At 50.7% G+C, this 20,902-nt stretch overlaps 2 protein-coding genes across 3 annotated transcripts in view; one reads left to right on the forward strand and one right to left on the reverse strand.

Moving 5' to 3' along the window:
• Positions 1-7,687, forward strand: part of LOC122937707 (rho guanine nucleotide exchange factor 40-like) — a 76,988-nt gene extending 69,301 nt beyond the window's left edge. For both annotated transcript variants that reach the window (XM_044292692.1, XM_044292693.1), the window contains one exon: positions 7,327-7,687. Coding sequence is in view for 1 of the 2 variants with exons in the window: in XM_044292693.1 (XP_044148628.1) it covers positions 7,327-7,332 (6 nt within the window). In the remaining variant the exon portion in view is untranslated. The remainder of the gene's footprint in view (positions 1-7,326) is intronic.
• Positions 7,688-7,798: 111 nt separating this feature from the next.
• Positions 7,799-20,902, reverse strand: part of LOC122939411 (BTB/POZ domain-containing protein KCTD19-like) — a 70,670-nt gene continuing 57,566 nt past the window's right edge. The window contains exons 11-16 of the mRNA XM_044295480.1: positions 14,394-14,448; positions 11,586-12,066; positions 10,387-10,557; positions 10,054-10,208; positions 8,999-9,100; positions 7,799-8,296 (exon numbers count right to left, since the gene is read on the reverse strand). Of these exons, the coding sequence (XP_044151415.1) occupies positions 8,189-8,296; positions 8,999-9,100; positions 10,054-10,208; positions 10,387-10,557; positions 11,586-12,066; positions 14,394-14,448 (1,072 nt within the window). The 3' untranslated portion in view covers positions 7,799-8,188. The remainder of the gene's footprint in view (positions 8,297-8,998; positions 9,101-10,053; positions 10,209-10,386; positions 10,558-11,585; positions 12,067-14,393; positions 14,449-20,902) is intronic.

A 20,902-nucleotide genomic window follows, 5' to 3' on the forward strand; every position in this document is an offset into this window, starting at 1 on the left:
GTCCCTCTTCCAGCGTCCTGCCACTACGGTGCCAGTAGCTGAAGGGGCGACCCTGCTGGAACGGACCGAGGGTGAAGACGGCTGTGGTAAGAGAGAGGCTTCTCCAGCCCTACGTTCCCCTCATTCCCTCCCCGGTCTCCTGCGTGCTGGACCCCCATACTGGTCCCTGCTGGACCCTGAGGTGTCGTTGGGAACAGCCATTTTCTGGCTCCAGGGCTGTCTCTCATATCCAGCTGTTGCCCAATAATCATATAGCCCCACACCACCACCATACTGGTGACCGCGGGGCGACTATACACTGCCCCTTCATAGGGCATTGCACAGGGGTGAGCAATGGATGGCTGTGGAGGAATTCTGCTTTAGGACCGGAGACCCGCTCCTAGCTGCCTCTGACACAGGGGTTATGCCGGCCCTCCCCCTTACCGGTCGCAGATTCAGTACAGGGGGCCCTCGCTGACTGCCCTGTCCCTCCTCCACGGGCGCCGTTAGGGCAGGGGGTGCAGTGCTGGACTTCAGGGTCCCCCCCCCCCCGCCCTCCTTACCGGTGTCTAGGGCCAAGGGCCCGCTCCAGAAGCTGCCGGCTCCAGAAGCTGCCGGACGCAAGGCCCTCACTGCCTGCATGTACTGAGCGCGATGCTCCAGCAGGCCCCGGCTGACTGTTGAGGCTTTTGGTCGGCCAGGAGCCGCAAACTTTTGACCCAGGCTTCGGCCTGCTCGGCCGCAATCCGGCCCTTTGTCTCGGCCGGCCCGCGGGGTGGGCAACCGCGGCCGTTAGTGCATGCGTCTGCCGGCTCCCGGCCGGGTGCCGCAAACCTTTGACCCAGGCTTCGGCCTGCACGGCCGCAATCCGGCCCTTTGTCTCTGCCGGCCCGCGGGGTGGGCACCCGCGGGCCGTTAGTGCATGCGTCAGCCGGCTCCCTCCCGGTCCCGGCCGACCGCCGGTACTCCCGGTCGGCCGGGCGCCGCGAAAATCTAGGCCCCGGCTTCTCGGCCTACTAGGCCACAAACTTCCAGCCTCAGTTGGAGGGGGCGGGAACTTCTCGCGGCGCGAATTCTTCCCGCCTGGAGGTCCCCCGCCCCCAGGGGATCGCAGCGCCGCCCCCTAGGCCGGATGTTTTGTTAACCTGTTGGGTACCGGCCACCAGGGGCCGGCTCCCATCTAGAGGACACCCTCTATGTTCTGGGCTTCCTGGTGGGCCTGTGTGAGATTGTGCCCCTGTATGGTGGCCCCTTTTTTTGCCTCAGAGTGGCTGTGTTTTAAAAAAAAAAAAAAAAAAAAGTTAATAAATAACGGAATGGTTGCGCAGGACGCTGCAGCCTGATGCAGTAGTGCTGGCCGCACGCTATGCCCCCCTTCCGTAGGCGGCATGTTGCGCTCCTCTGCTGCGGTTCTGGCCAGCTACATGTTCCCCTTCTAGGCGGACCCTTGCCATCTCCCGGGATGCGGCGCTGACCAAAGGCAGGCGCCCCGTCTATAGGCAGAACGTCGCCTCTCCAGTTACAGGTTGGCCATGTGCATCACTCTCACTGGATTTAATGCCGGACAGGTGCATGACCCCCTTCTGGGGCAGAAGAATTGCACTCTCACCAGATACGGTGCTGGCCATGTACATGACCCCTCAAGGAGCACGGCACTCTCACTGGATTCCTGCCGGCCATGTGTGTATCCCCCTTCTATGGCGGTACGCTGCACTCTCACTGGGTTCGCTGTCGGCCATGGGTATAAAACATGTGCACGTCCCCCTTCCATATGCGGAACACTGCACTCATTGGGTTCACTGCCGGCCATGTGCACGTCCCCCTTCCATAAGCGGAACGCTGCACTCTCAATGGATTCGCTGCCGGCCTTGTGCATGACTCCCTTCCATAAGCGGTAGGCTGCACTCTCATTGGTTTCGCTGCCAGCCTTGAGCATGCCTCCTTCTCTCGGGCGGCATACATACTCTTCCTGGCTGGGGTTGTTCTCTCGCGGTAGGTTGCTGGCCACGTGCTTGACCCCCTTCCATGGCGGGGTGCTTGCACTCTCACCGGATCCGCTGCCAGTCATAGGCATGGCCCCCCCCCCCCTTCCTTGGGCGGTGTACCGCACTCTCGCTGGCTTTGCTGCCGGCATGGGCATGCCTCCTCTCCTCAGGCGACATACATGCACCTTCACTGACGGTGTTTGTTCTTGCGCCAGTACGTTGCTGGCCATGTGCATGGCCCCGTCCGTGGCGGGGTGCTCGCGCTCTCCTGGGATGCGATGCTGCCGTGTGCGGTTCATTGCACCCTCACCGAATACGTTGCTGGCCAGGAGCATGGCCCTCTAAACATGGGTGCGCTGCTTGCACTCCCTTTAGAAACGGTGCTGGCCTTGTGCATGACCACTTCTCGTTCCGTGGGCGGTAATTTGCGCGCTCATGAGATTCACGGCTGTCCTTCTATATGCTGTACTGGACGTTCCCCTTTCATTGGCGAACTACTCGTTGCACTCTCACAAAATTCGGTGTTGGGTGGATTATTGCACAATAATTTAATGCCCGGATAATCCTGTGCATGCCCTTCCCCCTTCACTAGGTCCTTTGGTGCGGGCCTTTGCACTCTTGCCGTCTGCAGAGTTTGCCAGGTGCTTTTCTCCCCCCTTTTCTGGGCGGACTGCTTGCGTTCCATAGCATGCCCCCTGTACTAGCCTTGTGCATAACTCCCTTTCGGGTTGCACTTGTACTTCCATGGATACTGTGGGATGCTTGGCTGTGCGCTCTGTGCGTTGTTTGGGCCGTGTTTGCCTTCTCCTCCCGTGGGTGGGTTGGCCTTCTCGCTGCCTGCGGTTTGCTAGTACGTATGCCTCCCTTCCTCCTGCGACATACTTTTTTCTCTTGGGGTGAGGCTGCTTGTCGCTAGCTTTGCACTCTTTTCTGAAGAGGTCATTCTGTCCACCTGTATGAGCCTAAGGTGTTGTCCAACACACAACAAATGAATGCCCAATGTATTCACCGCTGTATAACTTGTATATATGTAGACGGGCTCTGCTGGCTCGCTACTGCACCGAGCTGGGTGGCACTCATTCTCTGGTGTGGTCCCGTTGTGACTGCACCAGCCATGTTCATTGGCCCTTACACCTGGGGGGTGTTCGGGGTACCTTGATGCGTACCCGTTCGTCCTCCCGTGACATTGCTTCCCCGCGCAAGCCGTCGGGTCAAGAGCGTTGTCTTGGCGCCTTCTGCACTTCAGTCTGATCTGCTACCAGGAACAGACCGCTCCTCTCGGGTAGGGTCACCCAACTTCTCTTGGGTGCCCGTATATCCAGGTCTGAGGGACCTCCACTTTTGGGTTCTTCAGGGTTTTCGCCTTCTGTGAGGCGATCTGCAGGTCGTCTCACAGAGTAGCAGGTATTCGGCTTTTGAACTGTCCTGTGGCTTCCCTGTTTGCCATTCCTCCTTTCGGTTTGGAGGGTGTTATGCCGGCCTCTGTCTCGACTGCTTTTCCTCGCTGGCTCGGTTGTTTTGGCTTCCTCTCTGAGTTTGTCACTCCGAGGTGGCTTCTGCACCGGCCAGGCCTCAGAGGCTGTTTTCGTCATTGCCCCCTCCCCTTCGGGGGTGAGCATGGTTGTTCATTTGGATGGTTCCGGGGGTTACTTGTGGTCTCGTACCGTCTCCCTCGTTTTCGCTGGCAGTACTAGCTGTGTGCCTGTTTGCCAGGCCTATTGCGTTCTGTCCTCCCGCTGGGTGCAGATTGCCTTTCCATTCTGGGCATATGGTCCTGCTGGACTTACCTTTTCGGTAACTTGGGAGGACTACCCTTCGGTCACGGTTGTCCTTGACTTTCCCTCACCAGGACTGTAGAACTCCTTCCTGTGGTGGCTACGTCGACTTGGACTTTGGCCTGTCTTGTCCTGGCATCTGTCGGCTGCTGGGCGGACCCTTCCGGTTTCTTCCGTCTGTCCTTCTGCTCACCCACTCCGGTTGGATACGGGACTATGTTGTTCGGGGGCCGACGGGAGTTTTCTTCCGACCCTTGGGCCGTGTTACTGGTCTGCGCCTGATCACATTGGGTTTTTTTTCCCGCTTGCCAGGCGATTCCTGCGAGCGCGCTGGTGTTCGCTCCCGACTGTGCTTCGTCCGGGTTCGGTTGTCGGACTTAGGGTTCTTGACTAGGTTTTGTGGTAAGTGGGGCATTCCCCCACTCTGCTTTCTCTCCCTTGGTTCTGTCTTTCTCTAGTCCGGCCTGACCCTGGGACTGGGACTCTGTTACTGAAGTGTCAAGTGTCGGCGCTGTCCTTTCCCTTGCAGCGTTTTCTGGCCCTCCTGGGCCTGTCATGACCTTCTTCCACAGAGTGGCTCTTGGTTCCTCTGTACCGTTCCCTGGTACCGCCCTGGGAACTACACACTGAGCTCTTGGCGCTCCACTCTTTCCCTTGGTGCCGTTGTAGAAGTTCTCCCTACTCCTGCTGTCCTGTACAGTTGTGTTTTCTGTTGCCATCATGTCTGATGGGTGGCCCTTCGTGTTCTGTGCCCTCTGTCCTTTTCCAGGACGGGGCTGTTTCTCCATCCCGTCCCTTCCTTCTGAGGGTGGTATCTGCCTTCTTATCTACGAGGCTTTGGTCATCCCCTTCCCGTCTCCGGGAACGGGCGCTTCACCGCTTGGAGATTGTTTGGTTTTGCAGTTGTTACTTGGAGATCTCCGGCTCTTGTCTGCGTTCGGTCTCTTGTGTTTCCAGGATGTCCGCGCAAAGAGTTGACGGCCTCCAGGGTGGCTTTCCTTCGCTCTCTGTGTCTATTGCTGTGGTTACCGCACCAAGGGCAGGGTTCTGCTTTTGGTGTCACCGTTCATTTCAGCCGGAGCGGTCGGTGCCTCCTGGGCCGGAGGCATAAGGCTTCGGCCATGCTTTTGTGCAAGGCGGTCGCTGGTCTTCCTTGCACACCTTACTGGGTTCTACAGGGTGCGCACTGGGGCTTCGGCGTCTGCTGCCTTGGGCCGCCTGGTCTGCAGGCGGCGGTTTCTTGATGCCTTCGGGTGCTTTGCCCTGGTGCTGTGGTCCCTCCCCTCTTGGACTGCTATTGAACGTCCCAAGGTCTTCTGTGTCCCCCAAGGAAATTGGGCGAGAAAACGAGATTTTTGTATAACTTACCAGTAAAATCTCTTTCTCGCTCTTTCCTTGGGGGACACAGCACCCACCCATTCTTTGTTTCCGAGTTTGTTTTACCCGTTGGGTAGTTGGCTTGTTGGTTCCACTTTTGGACTTTGCCTTTTCTCACTACTTGGACACGCAACTGGCAGTCTCTCTCTCCAGGCTGAGGGTATAGCTGTGGAGGAGGGGCTTAACAGTTCTTACTTAGTGTCACGCCTCCTAGGGAGATGAGCTATACCCAAGGTCTTCTGTGTCCCCCAAGGAAAGAGCGAGAAAGAGATTTTACTGGTAAGTTATACAAAAATCTCGTTTTTTTGCCTAATTTTCCATTTTAACCCATTTTTTCCACTAACAAAGCAAGGGTTAACAGCCAAACAAGACTGTATCTTTATTGCCCTGACTCTGCCGTTTACAGAAACACCCCATATGTGGCCGTAAACTACTGTACGGCCACACAGCGGGGCGTAGAGTGAAAGGTGCGCCGTATGGTTTTTGGAAGCCAGATTTTGCTGGACTGTTTTTTTGACACCATATCCCATTTGAAGCCCCCTGATGCACCCCTAGAGTAGAAACTCCATAAGTGACCCCATCTAAGAAACTACACCCCTCAAGGTATTCAAAACTGATTTTACAAACGTTGTTAACCCTTTAGGTGTTGCATAAGATTTAATGGAAAATAGATACAATTTCAAAATTTCAAATTTTTGGCAGATTTATTTTTTATGGCCCTGATTCTGTAGTTTACAGAAACACCCCATATGTGGTCGTAAACTGCTGTTCAGGCACACGGCAGGGCGCAGAAGGAAAGGAATGCCATACGGTTTTTGGAAGGCAGATTTTGCTGGACTGTTTTTTTTGACACCATGTCCCATTTGAAGCCCCCCTGTTGCACCCCTAGAGTAGAAACTCCCAAAAAGTGACCCCATTTTAGAAAGTACGGAATAGGGTGGCAGCTTTGTTGGTACTAGCTAGTTTAGGGTACATATGATTTTTGGTTGCTCTATATTACACTTTTTGTGCGGCAAGGTAACAAGAAATTGCTTTTTTGGCACTTTTTTTGTTTGTTATTTACAACATTCATCTGACAGGTTAGATCATGTGGTAATTTTATAGAGCAGGTTGTCACGGACGCGGCGATACCTAATAGGTATACAATTTTTTTTATTTATGTAAGTTTTTATACAATAACTTCATTTTTAAAACCAAAAAAATGTTTTAGTGTCTCCATAGTCTAAGAGCCATAGTTTTTTCAGTTTTTGGGCGATTATCTTGGGTAGGGTCTCATTTTTTGCGGGATGAGATGACGGTTTGATTGGTACTATTTTGGCGTACATGCGACTTTATCATTATTACCTTTTTTGGGAAGTAAGGCGGGCAAAATTTCAATTTTCTCAGAGTTTTAATTTTTTTATTTTTATGGCGTTCACCGTGCGGGGAAAGTAATATGACCATTTTATAGATCCGGTCGTTATGGACGCGGCGATACCTAATATGTGTAGTGCATTTTATTTTTTTTATTTTTATTCAGTGATAAATGGTTTTTTTTTTATCTTAACTTTTTTCACTTTTTTTTACATTTTTTTTTTTTACCCAGACCCACTTGGTTCTTGAAGATCCAGTGGGTCTGATGTCTGTATAATACAGTACAGAACCCTATATAGGGTTCTGTACTGTATTTTACTTACACTGAACAGATCTATGCTTTTAGCATAGATCTGTTCAGCACCATGGACAGCAGGACGCCTGAGCAGGCGTCCTGTTGCCATGGGAACCTTCCCCGTCTGCCACAACTTCGCAGACGGGGAAGGGTAAGCACAGGGCTGAGGGGGGCTCTCTCCCTCGTCATCGGGGGGCTGCAAAGGCACACCAGCCCCCTGCTGGAGAGGGAGGGAGCTCCCTGACCGATGACAGTTAACCTTTTCCATACAGCGGTCCGTACGGACCGCGGTATGGAAAGGGTTAAATGGCTGACATCTGCGCAGATGTCAGCCGTTTATACCAGGGTGCCAGCAATGTGAAAAATCTCTAATTTAGGCACTCAAAAGTTTCTGATCCGAAATCAGCAAAAAGCGCAGCAAACGCCCTGTGTCCTTAAGGGGTTAAAATTAACTGTGTCAGGGGAAATAATGGGGGAGATTTATCAAAATCAACCAATCAGATTCCACCCTTCAATTACATCAAAGTAACAGTCACTGATTTATTTTTATTTTTTTCCTCAGGTGTGAACAATTCTTCAGCTATTGGACTTGATGAAGCCGCGTCCTCCCGGATCATCAGCCCTCCTAACAGACGACTTAGTGATCTGCTCACGTGTAATATTTCTCGCTCCTTGTATATAGTCTATTATCAGCTGTCGGTTTGTTGCTTCCTCTATGGGACAGACCTATTAAGCTGCGCAGTTTGTACAATTTATAAAAAGAATCTTTTGCAAAATAGATCCTGTATTTAATAACGAACCCTTCCTGATGATGAACTGGAATCTGATGTGCGTCATATGTTATTATAGTTTTCCAAAACTAGAAGTAATTTATTTACTGGAGGTAACGCTCAAATCTGAATAAAACTGTTTTATTCCTAGTCTCTCTGTTGTGCTAACAAAATAAAATCCATACAATTTAAATATTCACCCCAAATCCTGAGCAGACCATTAGCTCCTTAATAGGGAACCTGTCAGCTCCCGTATGCTCACACCCACTGATTTCAGCATTCAGTACTTATAGGTTACTGACCTGCTGAACCTCGTACTAGCGTCGTGCTAGAGAGGAGTCTGATGCTACGCGCTGCCCCTGCCTAGGGACGATGACAGTTTTCACAGGGAGAAACCTGCCAATCATCTTGAGTCATGGGAGGGCAGCATGCTAAAAGTACTGAATGCCGTTAGTCTGCTGCAATCAGTGTGCTTTTCTGTACACTATGCTCCCCTCAGTGAGGGCAGCCTATGGAAGCTGACAGGTTTCCTTTAACTCTCCCCCAATAAAGCCAGCAATAAATAAATCAGTAATAAATAAATACTTAAAAATAGCTTTCCCTAGATGCTGGAAAATGCAGTCACTTAACTGAAGAGGTGGGGTGAGGAGGAAGCTAGTATAGAAGATTTCTCAGGGTTACACACGACGCGGACCTGTGATGTCCCTTCTGCAGCATCATGTTAACGCACTTGCCATATCTTTGTGCATACGGCAGAGAGAACTAAAGAGAAACAGAAGTAAACTGATGAATATTTACTGGAGAACAGTTTAGCAGCTGCCATTACCATTTAGAAGTGGCCTCAAACTGGTGCCGTTTATAGATTTACATAAAAGGCTGTGTTCACACAAGGCAGATTGTTAGCACACGAAAAAAAAAAAATATCCAAATTTCAGGGCTCACAATAAGGCTATGGTCTATATGAAAAACCCACAGCAGCATCCGATGCTGATCCTCTAATTTCTGCTGCGGTTTTGCACCCGCATCTTCAACCCTATTAAATGGGGCTAATCTGCATGCAGATGCCTGCTGTGGTTTATGGTGGTTTCCCTGCAAAAAAAAAAGGGGACATGGCCCTTCTAGACGCGATATAGAAATCCACATGGAAATAATCTGTAGCCACATGGAAGGCAGCATAGATTCCCATTGGAAACCAGCTGTTTTTGTACACACAATCTACCATGTGAACAAGTCCTTAATGATTATTAGCAGAAAATGTAGTAAATGTCAGCAAGTAAAGAACATTACATAGTTTAGAGGTACTCCCCTCTGAACATGTATGGCATACACACAGGACAACCCCTTCAGTCTTCATACAGCATGGTGCGACTCAATCCCGCACCAACTTTTACTTCAAAAGCAGAATCACAAGCAAATGCTGACAAGGCTGATGGAAGACATCAGGCTATAGTTATAATCACACACCTCTAGCCAGCACAGTAGAGCCTCTCTCTTGTGTTTCTTTCCTTTATAAAACTTTGGAACCATCAAGTTATTAACAAACTGTCTGACTGGAATCTGAAAAGCCTGAAAGGAAATGTAAAATGTTATAGCTTTTCTGATTTCCTGTACAGCAACGACAGAGAAATGGACAAATGTCTGTAAAGCTCTGCAGAAAATGAGTAAAATAATACAATCTTATCAATGCTGACAGCTCGGAGATATCCACTGGCAGTTATCTGATCATTAGAAAAGCACAGTCTGCTCTGCCCTCAGCCCCAGATCCTAATTATCTTCAGTCACTGTGGAGGGATATGTGTAACTAGCTCAATAAGAATAAGGCTACTTTCACACCTGCGTTAGGTGCGGATCCGTCTGGTATCTGCACAGACGGATCCGCACCTATAATGCAAACGCTTGTAATCCATTCAGATCGGATCCGTTTGCATTACCATGAACAAAATTATATATATATTTTTTTTCATAATGCAAACCGATCCGTTTCCAATTGCTCCACATTGTGTCAGTGAAAATGGATCCATTTGGCTCCGCATCGTCAGGTGGACATCAAAACGTTGCAAGCAGCGTTTTGGTGTCCACCTCCAGAGCGGAATGGAGGCTTAACGGAGGCAAACTGATGCATTCTGAACGGATCCTTATCCATTCAGAATGCATTGGGGCTAAACTGATCCATTTTGGGCCGCTTGTGAGAGCCCTGAAACGGATCTCACAAGCGGACCCAGAACCGCCAGTGTGAAAGTAGCCTAATAAGCTGACAATGGGCCATTCTTACATTACTAAACCAAGATATGCACATTTCTATTGCCGACATGGAGCTTATACACTAGACAATAATTGTTAGATTAGTAAGGGCCCAGTGGAAAGACATCAGAGATGTGCTCCACTGTGCACTCCTCAGTTGATACTCCATTCAAAGTCTACCTTGCTGCTATTGTGTGTCCCGGGGCCATGGTGTCTGTGGTTGGACTCCCACCAATCTAGCATTTATCTACCAAGTGTTTAATTTATCAGTTACTCACCCAACACATGCTCACAAGTCTCATCACGTTACAGATACTGGGCTTGGGGTTCCCCTGCTGTATACAGTCCAAGATTAGGCCGATCAGGAAGGAATGGCACTGCCTTGCGTACATTATCTCTTTATGTGACATATTCAAAGTGAGAAAAAAATGATCTGCAAAAGCGAAACATAAAAGGCAATAAGCATAAAGCAGGTAGAAAGGAAATTAATTCAGTGCATCATCATCCCCACACCTGCTGCTGACACAGATTGTGTGTTTCAATCATGTGGCTGGATGGTGAAAATTGTAAGTTAAGAGTCTAATTTGAATTTCATGTGGGAGGCACCGTACCTTCCGCTGTACCCTCAGCACACCTTGGGATATCCATTTCAGTCGTATATATGATGCTGTCTTCAAAAGTTGTTGAGCTCCCATCAGAGGCCAGCAGGGGTCGGTGCTGTACCCAAAGAATAGTCCCAAGATCACCAAGTCCTCCTCTCTCTATCAACAGGCATGGAGCTTCTAAAGAGGACACATGGATAGGAGCGCTGCACAATTACGGCAGCAGATTGCCATGTTCTTACATTTTATCTCTGCATAACATTCATTATAATAATACAATAACAGAGAGTCTGCACAACAACCCATTGGTCTCATAAAGGTACATAGTTGTAACAACTCCAAGACAAATATGCCCACTATATCTATACTCTTAGGGCATGTTCACACATACCAGATACACTTTGATGTCTCCATGTAGATTTGCAGGCAGAAAATATGCAGCGTTTGTAAGTGTCGGGAACAACTCTATGCAGATTTTAAATTTGCAACATGTCAATTTTTCACCCTTTCAAATGTAGAGGCGTAAAATCAACAACATAATCTGCATGGAGCACTCAAGGAATTTACTGTAAACTCCATAACAGATTTTTTTTTTCCACAGTGAATTCAGACTGTGGACTGTACCTACAGATTTGCCCAGGTAAAATCTGCAGTTTATTACAGCACCTGGATGACATTTCATATGGCTCATCCATATGCCGCAGACTAGAGATGAGCAAATTTTATATTTTGAAATTCGTTTGCGATTCGTTTACTGGTAAAAGCACAATTGCGTTATGGATTCCGTTACCACAAACCATAACGCAATTCTATGACGGAATGCATAACGGAATGCCTTTAGAGGCATCCCATTATTCATTCCATCATAATAGAAGTCTATGGGCTGCATATCGGATCTGTCCCATTTCCGTTATGCAGGAGAGGACTCCCCTGCACAACGGAAACGGGACAGATCCGTTATGCAACCAATAGACTTCTATTATGATGGAATGCCTCTAAAGGTATTCCGTTATAGAATTGCGTTATGGTCCATGGTAACGGAATCCATAGTGCAATTCTGCTTTTACCAGTAAACAAAGCGGAAATTTGCTCATCTCTACCGCAGACCTTTTCTGCATTGAAAAACAAGCAAGGTATGGATTTTTTCATCCGAGGTGAATCCAGAACAAAATCAACATGTTTACTTACCCATAAAAAATTATTCTCACCTGTATTGGAGGCCGTTTTGTCATCCAGTGGTGGATGGCTGCATTGCATCACAGTCTGTGTTAATCTACTGTATTCATGATGTTGACTACTGGAGTCACATGCAGGAGTGAACCCCTGCATTACTTCCTTTACTGTAGGCCCATCTTGCTGCATCTCCCCTCTGCATCCTGAGTACAGAAGTCCTTCTCCACCTATGTGATACTTCAGTGAGTTCCCTCTATCTGATGCTAGAAAAGTACCACATGCTGGGGGTATGCACTGATGACAGGCAGAGATTGTGGTGCTGCTTTCACTCCCAGCTGTATAGTCAGTGCAGTCCTGTACCGTTTCATCCACTTCCCGACCCTCATTACTATGAAGAAAATGACTGAGATTTACAGCTGGACTCCTTAACTCTCCTAACTTATCGGGGACAAGCCCTTTGGAGCTTACAGTTATGTTCTCTTGGAGTCCGTCTGCAGATGAAAACCAACTCATAACCTGAAATACAAGAATTATATATTGTACACAGTAACTCCACCAGCAGCAGCTCTGGAGTATAATAGACAGCACTAGATGAAAATGTGTACTTTGGTTCCATCTGCTGTATACAGAGAGCAACAACACAGTAAGGGCTTTTGCACATCACACTCAGGAGATGTTCCCTCCAGTATCTCTTTTTTTATCAAAATTATGAAAGAAATGATGTGTCAAAATCTGATCTACAAGACATACAGGAGACATGATCCCCTGAATTTCATGTAAAAATAGCTTAATGTTGCAGAACCAGTCTTTTGTGATCTATACAGGTCAATGGGGACAGTGCCAGCAAGACAGGTTACACATAGAAAAGACTGCCCCAACTACCACCACAAACATCAGAAACCCTTAAAGTGTAACTGCTGTTTGTTTATTTTTTTGCTAATGTGTAGGGACAGTGACAAGGAACATTTTTGTAATATACTTTATTTAGGGAGAACGTTTATTTTTAGGTAAGCGCTCGGTACAGGCAGTGCAGGCAGACAGGGCAGGACAGGGGGAAGCTGCTACACAGTATATAAGGACAGCTATTAAGCGAGTGCTTACAGCTCACACAGGCATCGCTCCTGGCGGCTGCTATATTAGTTAGCCGGGAGTGCAGGGGGAAAGCGTCTTACTGACAGTACTGGCCACGCTAGTCAGTGAGCTTACAGAGTGTACAAGTGCATTCTAGTTAATAAAAAGGGAGAATGTATATTTAATTTTAACACATAAGGCTCCTGTGCCGCCCAGGCTGTATGGGAGCAGCTCCCGCACACCCCCTCTCTCCTATGCTAATAAAAGACGGATGGCCCTTCGCAACACTCATTTAAAAGAGCGCCGCTAAGGGACATTTCAGCCACAGTTTTCTACTAAAAATAAATGTTTTCCCTAACTAAAGTATATTACAAAAATGTTCCCTGTCACTGTCCCTACAAATCAAATGAAACCACAGTAACGCTGGGTTCACACCTGAGCGTTCGCGATGGAGCGCTCTGTATGCGCGATTGTACAGGCGTTTGCAATCGCGCATACAGAGACAAGCGAACACCTATTGTCGCGCGTTCCCGCTGAAGTCTATGTACGGGAACGCACGACAAGACGCCCCAAAGAAGCTCATGTACTTCTTGGGGCGTTGGGCGTTTTACAGCGCGATCGTACGCGCTGTAAAACGCTCAGGTGTGAACCATTCCCATAGGGAATCATTGGTTCTTGCCTGTTGAGCGTTTTACAGCGCGTAGGAACGCGCTGTAAAACGCTCAGGTGTGAACCCAGCCTTCCGCTTACATTTTTTTTTTTATTCACTTAAAAAAAAAAAACTACATTTTATACTCTGACACCCACAATTTGAACATGGATCAGTTGATCATTAATTCCATAGACTGCAATAGTACACTACTGCAGTCCATGGGATTTTAACTGGCTGCCACAGGACTTAATAGGCAGTTTACTGTGGCAGACCTGGGAGCCTTCACAATGCCAAACGCTGCCATAGCAATCTATCACTACCTGCAGTTTTGCTGCAGGGGGGTGCTGAACGGAGGTCAGAGAGGGTACCTTCCTTCTGACTTAACCTCTCAGGTGCCACAGTCCGTATTGACCACAGCATCTGAGGTGACAGTTATCCAGAACTGGGTTCATCTCCGGTCATTGCCGGCAGGTGTCAGCTATACTACACAGCCAGCACCCGCAGCATATGGAGTGGGAACACCCCTCCTGCACTAATGCTGTATATTTACTTGGACCGGTTGGGCAGGATTTAACTATGGTAGCATTTACATAGGCTCAATGTTTGAGGGTCCATCATTAAAACACAAATTAAGTAAGGAGGCACATTTCAGTGTGCATTAAAAAGAGGGAAGTTTGTCACTAAACCCAAGACAGCAATGAGGGGGTTGCAGTGGGGTAATGTTCATTATGATAATATTTTCTCTCTAGAGTAAGGAAACATAGTCTTGACGGATGCGATAGCCTGGACTTGGTTCTTTTATGTCTGTTCACTTTCCATTCTCCTCCCTCCCTCCCTGAGTGACGGATACAATCATTCTATATACCAATTACACTGACCACCTGTCGCGTTATGTGACCAATACAAATGCATATTATTCTCATTTACATCCTAATAGAGGCAGCTCCCTGCTGATTATATCTGCTTCCTTTTTAGCAGGTTGATCAATATAAAGAGCAGGACTTAGTACAACAAAGAATCTAACATCTGGGATCATCTTGGGAAACAACACACTACTTTTTACATAGGACTTAATGCAAAGTGTGAACATTTACACAAATAGACACAAGAAACAAGTCACCTCCAGTTTAGGATCCACTAAGTGGTGGGCACATCTGCGTCCTTTAACCCACAATCTGCAGAACAAATTTAGCAAATTAATATTTAAACTATCAAAACACAGCAAAAAAAAGATACATAATGGCAATTAAAAGGCCTCAACATGTTTGTTGGGGGGAGGGGGGGGGACTTCTGGAAATCAAGAAAGCAAAGACTGAGGAGCAGTTATTGATATAACTTTAACGACTATGTGCACCTTTGGGGACACATCTTTTTTTTATTATTGCAGTGTTCTCATTATGAACTAAAAAAGGAGATTTTTGTATAACTTACCAGTTAAATCTCTTTCTCGCTCTTCCTTGGGGGACACAGACCTTGGGTATAGCTCAGCTCCCTAGGAGGCGTGACACTAAGTAAAACTGTTAAGCCCCTCCTCCATCAGCTATACCCTCAGCCTGGAGATAGAGGCTACCAGTTGCGTGTCCAAGTAGTGAAAGGATAACAACCAATAACGGAAACAACCAGCCAGCAACCCAACGGGGCGCCAGACCATAACCCTGTAACCAAACACAGAAGGGTGGGTGCTGTGTCCCCCAAGGAAGAGCGAGAAAGAGATTTAACTGGTAAGTTATACAAAAATCTCCTTTTCTCGCCCATTTTCCTTGGGGGACACAGACCTTGGGACGTTCAAGAGCAGTCCAAGAAGGGAGGGACCACAAACCCAAGGCGGAACACCACCAGAGCATCAGGAAACCGCTGCCTGCAAAACCAGGCGGCCCAAAGCAGCATCCGCTGATGCATGCGTATGCACCCTATAGAACTTTGTGAAAGTGAGCAGAGAGGACCAAGTGGCTGCTTTCCACAACTGTTCAGCCGAGGCCCGATGCCTCTGCGCCCAGGAAGCTCCGACTGCTCTGGTGGAATGAGCAGTGACGCCGAAAGGCGGAGGTCTGCCCTTGGCTCGATAAGCCTCAGACACCGCCAGTTTAATGAAACGGGCAATAGCCACCTTGGAGACCGCCAACCCTTTGCGCGAACCCTCCGGAACCACAAACAGGGAGTCCGTGCGCCGAAAGGACCCGGTGACCTCCAAGTAAATCCTCAACGCCCTGACCACATCCAGACGGTGCAGTTCCCGTTCTCTGGGGTGGGAAGGAGAGGGACAGAGCGACGGAAGGACGATGTCCTCATTGATGTGAAAGGCGGAGACCACCTTTGGCAGGAAAGTCGGGACAGGCCGAAGCACAACCTTATCCTGGTGGAAGATCAGGAAAGGTTCGGAGCAAGAAAGAGCCGCTAACTCCGACACCCGTCGGAGAGACGTGACGGCCACAAGAAAGATGACCTTGCAGGACAGAAGGCGAAGGGAGACCTCCCGTAAAGGCTCGAAGGGGGCTGATTGGAGCGCCGAGAGCACCACATTCAGGTCCCAGGAAGGAACTGGAGGGCGGTACGGCGGAACAGAGTGAGCCACCCCTTGTAAAAAGGTCTTAATTGGCCCTAGAGGGGCCAGGGGACGCTGGAGAAGAATAGACAGCGCCGAAATCTGACCCTTCAGAGAACTGAGGCACAGCCCCAGGTCCAGACCCGACTGGAGGAAGGACAGGATTGTGGGAAGAGAAAACCGGAGAGGTAGGATGCTCCGGGACTCACAGAACCCCAGATAGGACCTCCAAACCCGATAGTAGATCCTAGAGGATACGGGCTTACGAGCCCGGATCATGGTGCGGACTACGTCCGCGGAGAAACCCCGTCGCGTTAAGACGGCGGTCTCAATAGCCACGCCGTCAAACGTAGCGAGCCTAAATGCTCGTGGAAGATCGGTCCCTGAGAGAGAAGGTCTTCCCTGGAGGGCAGTGGCCACGGTGCGTCTGCCAACAGCAACATTAGGTCGGCGTACCAAGACCGGCGGGGCCAATCCGGGGCGATTAGAATCGCGGGGACGCCCTCTGCCGCGATCCTCCGAAGAACCCGTGGCAGGAGGGGAAAAGGAGGAAAGACGTACAGAAGGGAGAATTCGCGCCACGGAAGGACGAGCGCGTCGGCGCCGTATGCCTTCGGGTCCCGTGCCCTGGCCAGGTATAGGGGGACCTTGTGGTTGAATTTGGAGGCCATGAGGTCCACGTCGGGGCGACCCCAGCGAAGACAAAGGGCTTCGAACACCTCTGGGTGCAGGGACCATTCTCCCGGGTCGATGGTGGACCGGCTGAGGAAATCCGCCGCCCAGTTGTCCACCCCCGGGATGTAAATCGCAGATAAGGCCGGCACGTGCGTCTCCGCCCAGAGGAGAATGAGGGTCACCTCTTGCATCGCTGCGAGTGCCTCCCTGATGGTTTATGTATGCCACAGCCGTGGCATTGTCCGATTGGATCCGAACAGGGTGGCCCCTCAGCAGATGGGTCCAGTGTCTGAGGGACAGAAGAATCGCCCTCAGTTCCAGAATATTGATTGGAAGTCTGGACTCCGATAGAGACCAAACGCCCTGGACGGACCGGGGAGGGAAAACCCCCCCCCCCACCCCCGTAAGCTGGCATCTGTGGTAATCACCAGCCAGTTCAGTGGACGGAAGGACTTCCCCCTTAGAGGGATATGCAACCACCAGCCGAGGGAAGCCCGAGCCAGGGGAGGCAGAAGAAAGGTCCTGTCCAGACTCCTCGGTGATTTGTCCCAGGCCGACAGAATTGCCCTCTGAAAGGTGCGGGATCGGAATTGTGCGAACGGCACCGCTTCGAAACAGGCAACCATCTTTCCCAACAACCGCATGCTGGATCTGAGGGAAGGGCGGTGATGACGGAGGAGACTGCGAACCGACCCGCGAAGGGCCAGACGCTTGTCCGACGGAAGGCGGACCTCCGCCAACTCTGTATCCAGGAGCATCCCCAGGAAGATCAGCCGTCTGGAGGGGGTAAGGGAAGATTTGGGGTGGTTGATAATCCAACCGAACCGCGTCAGGGTCTCCAGAGTGAGTTCCACACTGCGGGATGTCTGAGAGAAGGAGGGTGCCTTGACCAGGATGTCGTCCAAGTATGGGAGAAGAAAAACACTTCTTGAACGTAGAAGGGCCAAGACAGGGGCCAGGACCTTGGTGAACACTCGAGGAGCCGTCGCCAGACCAAAGGGAAGGGCGACGAATTGGAAGTGATCGTCCCCCACCGCGAAGCGCAGGAAGCGGTGATGACATGGAGCAACCGGAACGTGGAGGTATGCATCCTGAATGTCAATTGAGGCCATGAAATCCCCTCTTTCCAGGGAGGCCACTGCGGACCTGAGAGACTCCATCCGGAATCTCTGCAGTCGGAGAAAACGGTTCAGGCGTTTTAGGTCCAAGATCGGACGCACTGAGCCTTCCTTCTTGGGAACCACAAAGAGGTTCGAGTAGAACCCCCTGAACCTTTCCGTCGGAGGCACGGGGGCGACGACACCCTTGTCCATTAGAGAGTGAATGGCCGCGAAGAAGGCGGCCACTCGTACGGGATCTCGCGGAGGACGGGATCGGAAGAAACGGTCTGGCGGAATGGACGCAAATTCGATTTTGTATCCGCAAGATACAATCTCGAGCGCCCATGCGTCTGAGATGTGGGCCCGCCATACGTTCCTGAATAGGAGAAGGTGGGGGCGCACCTTCAGGCAGAGGGCTGCTGGCCTGTGGGAGCCCGTGCAGGCTGGGACTTGCGCCAGGTAGGTTGCGTCCGAAAAAACGGCTTCTTGCGTCTATCCTGGGCTGGGCCAGAGGAAGAAGAACTGGCCGCGGGTCTAGACCCGGTGGGCTTGCGAAAGGACCGAAAATGGGACAAACCAGCGCGACCACGGGGGGCGCCCATTGGCCTGGACTGGGGGAGGTGAGTACTCTTCCCACCCGTGGCCTCTGATATAAGTTCGTCCAGACGGGTTCCGAACAGGCGGGAACCCGTGAATGGTAGGCCGGCCAAAGAGCGTTTGGAAGCGGCGTCCGCCACCCAAACCTTCAGCCAGAGTTCCCTCCTGACAGAAACTGCCAGGGCAGAGGAACGGGCAATGAGGGCACCCGCATCAAGGGAGGCCTCACAGACGAATTTTCCGGCCTGAACAATTAGTTGGGCTAAGGAACGGAGGTCCTGAACAGGGACGTCCGACCCTAACTCCCGTTCCAGTTGCAAACCCCATTCAGAGACCGCTTTGCCAACCCAGGCGGAGGCAAAGACCGGTCTAAGGGCCGAACCAGAGGCAGTAAATATGGCCTTGGAGAGGGATTCCGTACGACGGTCCTCAACAGACTGGAGGGAAGATCCGTCCTGTACAGGAATAGTAGTGCTTTTGGACAGGCGAGCCACGGGAGGATCAACCTTAGGCGGGGATGTCCACGTGGTCACAGAATCCGCTGGAAAGGGATAACAAATGTCCAGCTTTTTGGGTGTAATAAAGCGGACGTTAGGCCGAGTCCAAGCCTTGGATACCACAGAAGAAAAATCAGCGTGTATGGGAAAAACCTTGGAGGCCTGTTTGGGGCGGAGAAAGGACACGCCGGCCTGTTCAGAGCTGGGGGGGTCATCGTGTAGCTGAAAGGTATCACGGATGCTAGTGACAAGATGCCCCACCGCGGACGCCAATTTGGACGGAAGCTCTGAGTCCATGTCCACGTCCGAATCCGCCAGTCCTCCCTCAGAAAGCGTATCCCTTTGAGAGGATAGACTTGACTGAGCTCGCACGCATGGCGGAGAGAGCGAAGCATCTGGAGAAGATGTGCGCTCAACCCTTGAACGTTTCTGAGTATGCCGGGCCCTGGAAGATTCGCTGGGAGGCAGGGAACCAGTGGGGGCTGCAGAAACGGTAGTCCCAGCGGGTGCGACAGGGATTGTGGCAGCCTGCGGGAGAGGCGGTCTATCCACGAGACGGCCCACTACGTGTGTAAGGCTTTCCACCGCCTGAGACAGAGACCTAGCCCAGTCAGGGGGTTCAGAGGCACCGGGGGGCGCAGCGGGAAGCGGGCCCTGCACCGGGGCCTGACATGCAAGGCAATGCGGCTCAGATTGCCCCCGCGGAAAAAGTTCCTTACAGGCGGTACAGGCATGGTACCAGGGTTTGGGGGCACCTGTGGGATCTGACATGCTGAAGTGTGGTTGTACTCTAATATAGAGACCACAAAGGGTTATAGCAGCTATGACCAGGAGGGTTAGGAGAGGGTTAACTGTCCTACCAGTGCCTCAGAAGAACGTCAGGAGATGGCCCAGATCAGCAGCAGCAGAGAAGCAGTGAACAGCAGTGAGCAGCAGAGAGCGCCCACAGAAGCCGAGCGATGTACACAGGAGGTTAGAGTCCCCCACCGTGTCCCAGCTTCCTGTCAGGAGTGAGGAAGCGCGGGAAACCTCAGCAGAAAGCGCGGGGAACAAGCTCCGCCCCCTCCAGCGCTTGAAATGTCTCCTGTGAAGGAGAACGTAGCTCCGCCCCCAAAATGACGCGCGCGTAAGCCCCGCCCCCTGCCTGGACCGCTAAGCCCCGCCCCCCGTTCTCGGCGGGAAGGGGGAGAGAGAGAAGAGAAAAATGGAGTCAGCCCCGAATGAGGGGGAGGGGGGGAGAAAGATAGCAGCGTGGGGGGGAACGGCGTGGGGGTGCTGAGGATGCTGCTGTGCTGCATTGTCCTGCAGATGAGCGCTCAGAATGAGCGACCACGGGTGCCCCCCTTACCCAGAGGGGTAGATGCTGCAGATAGGGACGGGGTATGGGCTGGAATAGCCATCTCACCGTCCGACGTCTTCACCCTCAGTCCTTTCCAGCAGGGTCGCCCCTTCAGCCACTGGCACCGCAGTGGCAGGAAGCTGGAAGAGGGGCTTGGCGTGCGGGCGACCCCCTAGCTGGCGGGATGTAGGGGAGCCATTGCTGCCCAGATCCTCCTATTGCTTCTGTGGGGGAGGCAGCAGTGCAGATAAGTTGGCACTGGCGCAGCTCAACCCCGGGAGAGCAGAGAGGTCTAATGCGTCTCTGGTATCCCTAGGAAAAAATAAAATAACAAAATTAGAAGAAAAAGTAAAAATAACAAGGAGAAAACAGCCCTGCAGTAGCAGGGAGTGTCTTGCCTCCTTGGACACTAAGCTAAAACTGGTAGCCTCTATCTCCAGGCTGAGGGTATAGCTGATGGAGGAGGGGCTTAACAGTTTTACTTAGTGTCACGCCTCCTAGGGAGCTGAGCTATACCCAAGGTCTGTGTCCCCCAAGGAAAATGGGCGAGAAATCTATTTTTTTTTTATTGTTCTTCATTAACCCTTTCAAGACCAAGCTATTTTTCACCTTTGTGACCACGTTTAATTTAACAAATCTGACATGAGTCACTATGTGCTATTAAGGCCTTATGCACACACGGACGTTTTTTTTTGCAGTCCGCAAAAACGGTTTCCGTTTTTTCCGTGATCCATGTCCGTTTATTCTTCCGTGGGTCTTCCTTGATTTTTGGAGGATCCACGGACATGAAAAATGAAAATAAAAATAAAAATCTAAGTCAAGTTCGCCTTTGAAATGATAGGAAAAAACGGACACGGATAACGGACGCGGATGACAATC

Source organism: Bufo gargarizans, chromosome 5 (genome assembly GCF_014858855.1).
Source record: "Bufo gargarizans isolate SCDJY-AF-19 chromosome 5, ASM1485885v1, whole genome shotgun sequence".
NCBI classification, from domain to species: Eukaryota; Metazoa; Chordata; class Amphibia; order Anura; family Bufonidae; genus Bufo; species Bufo gargarizans.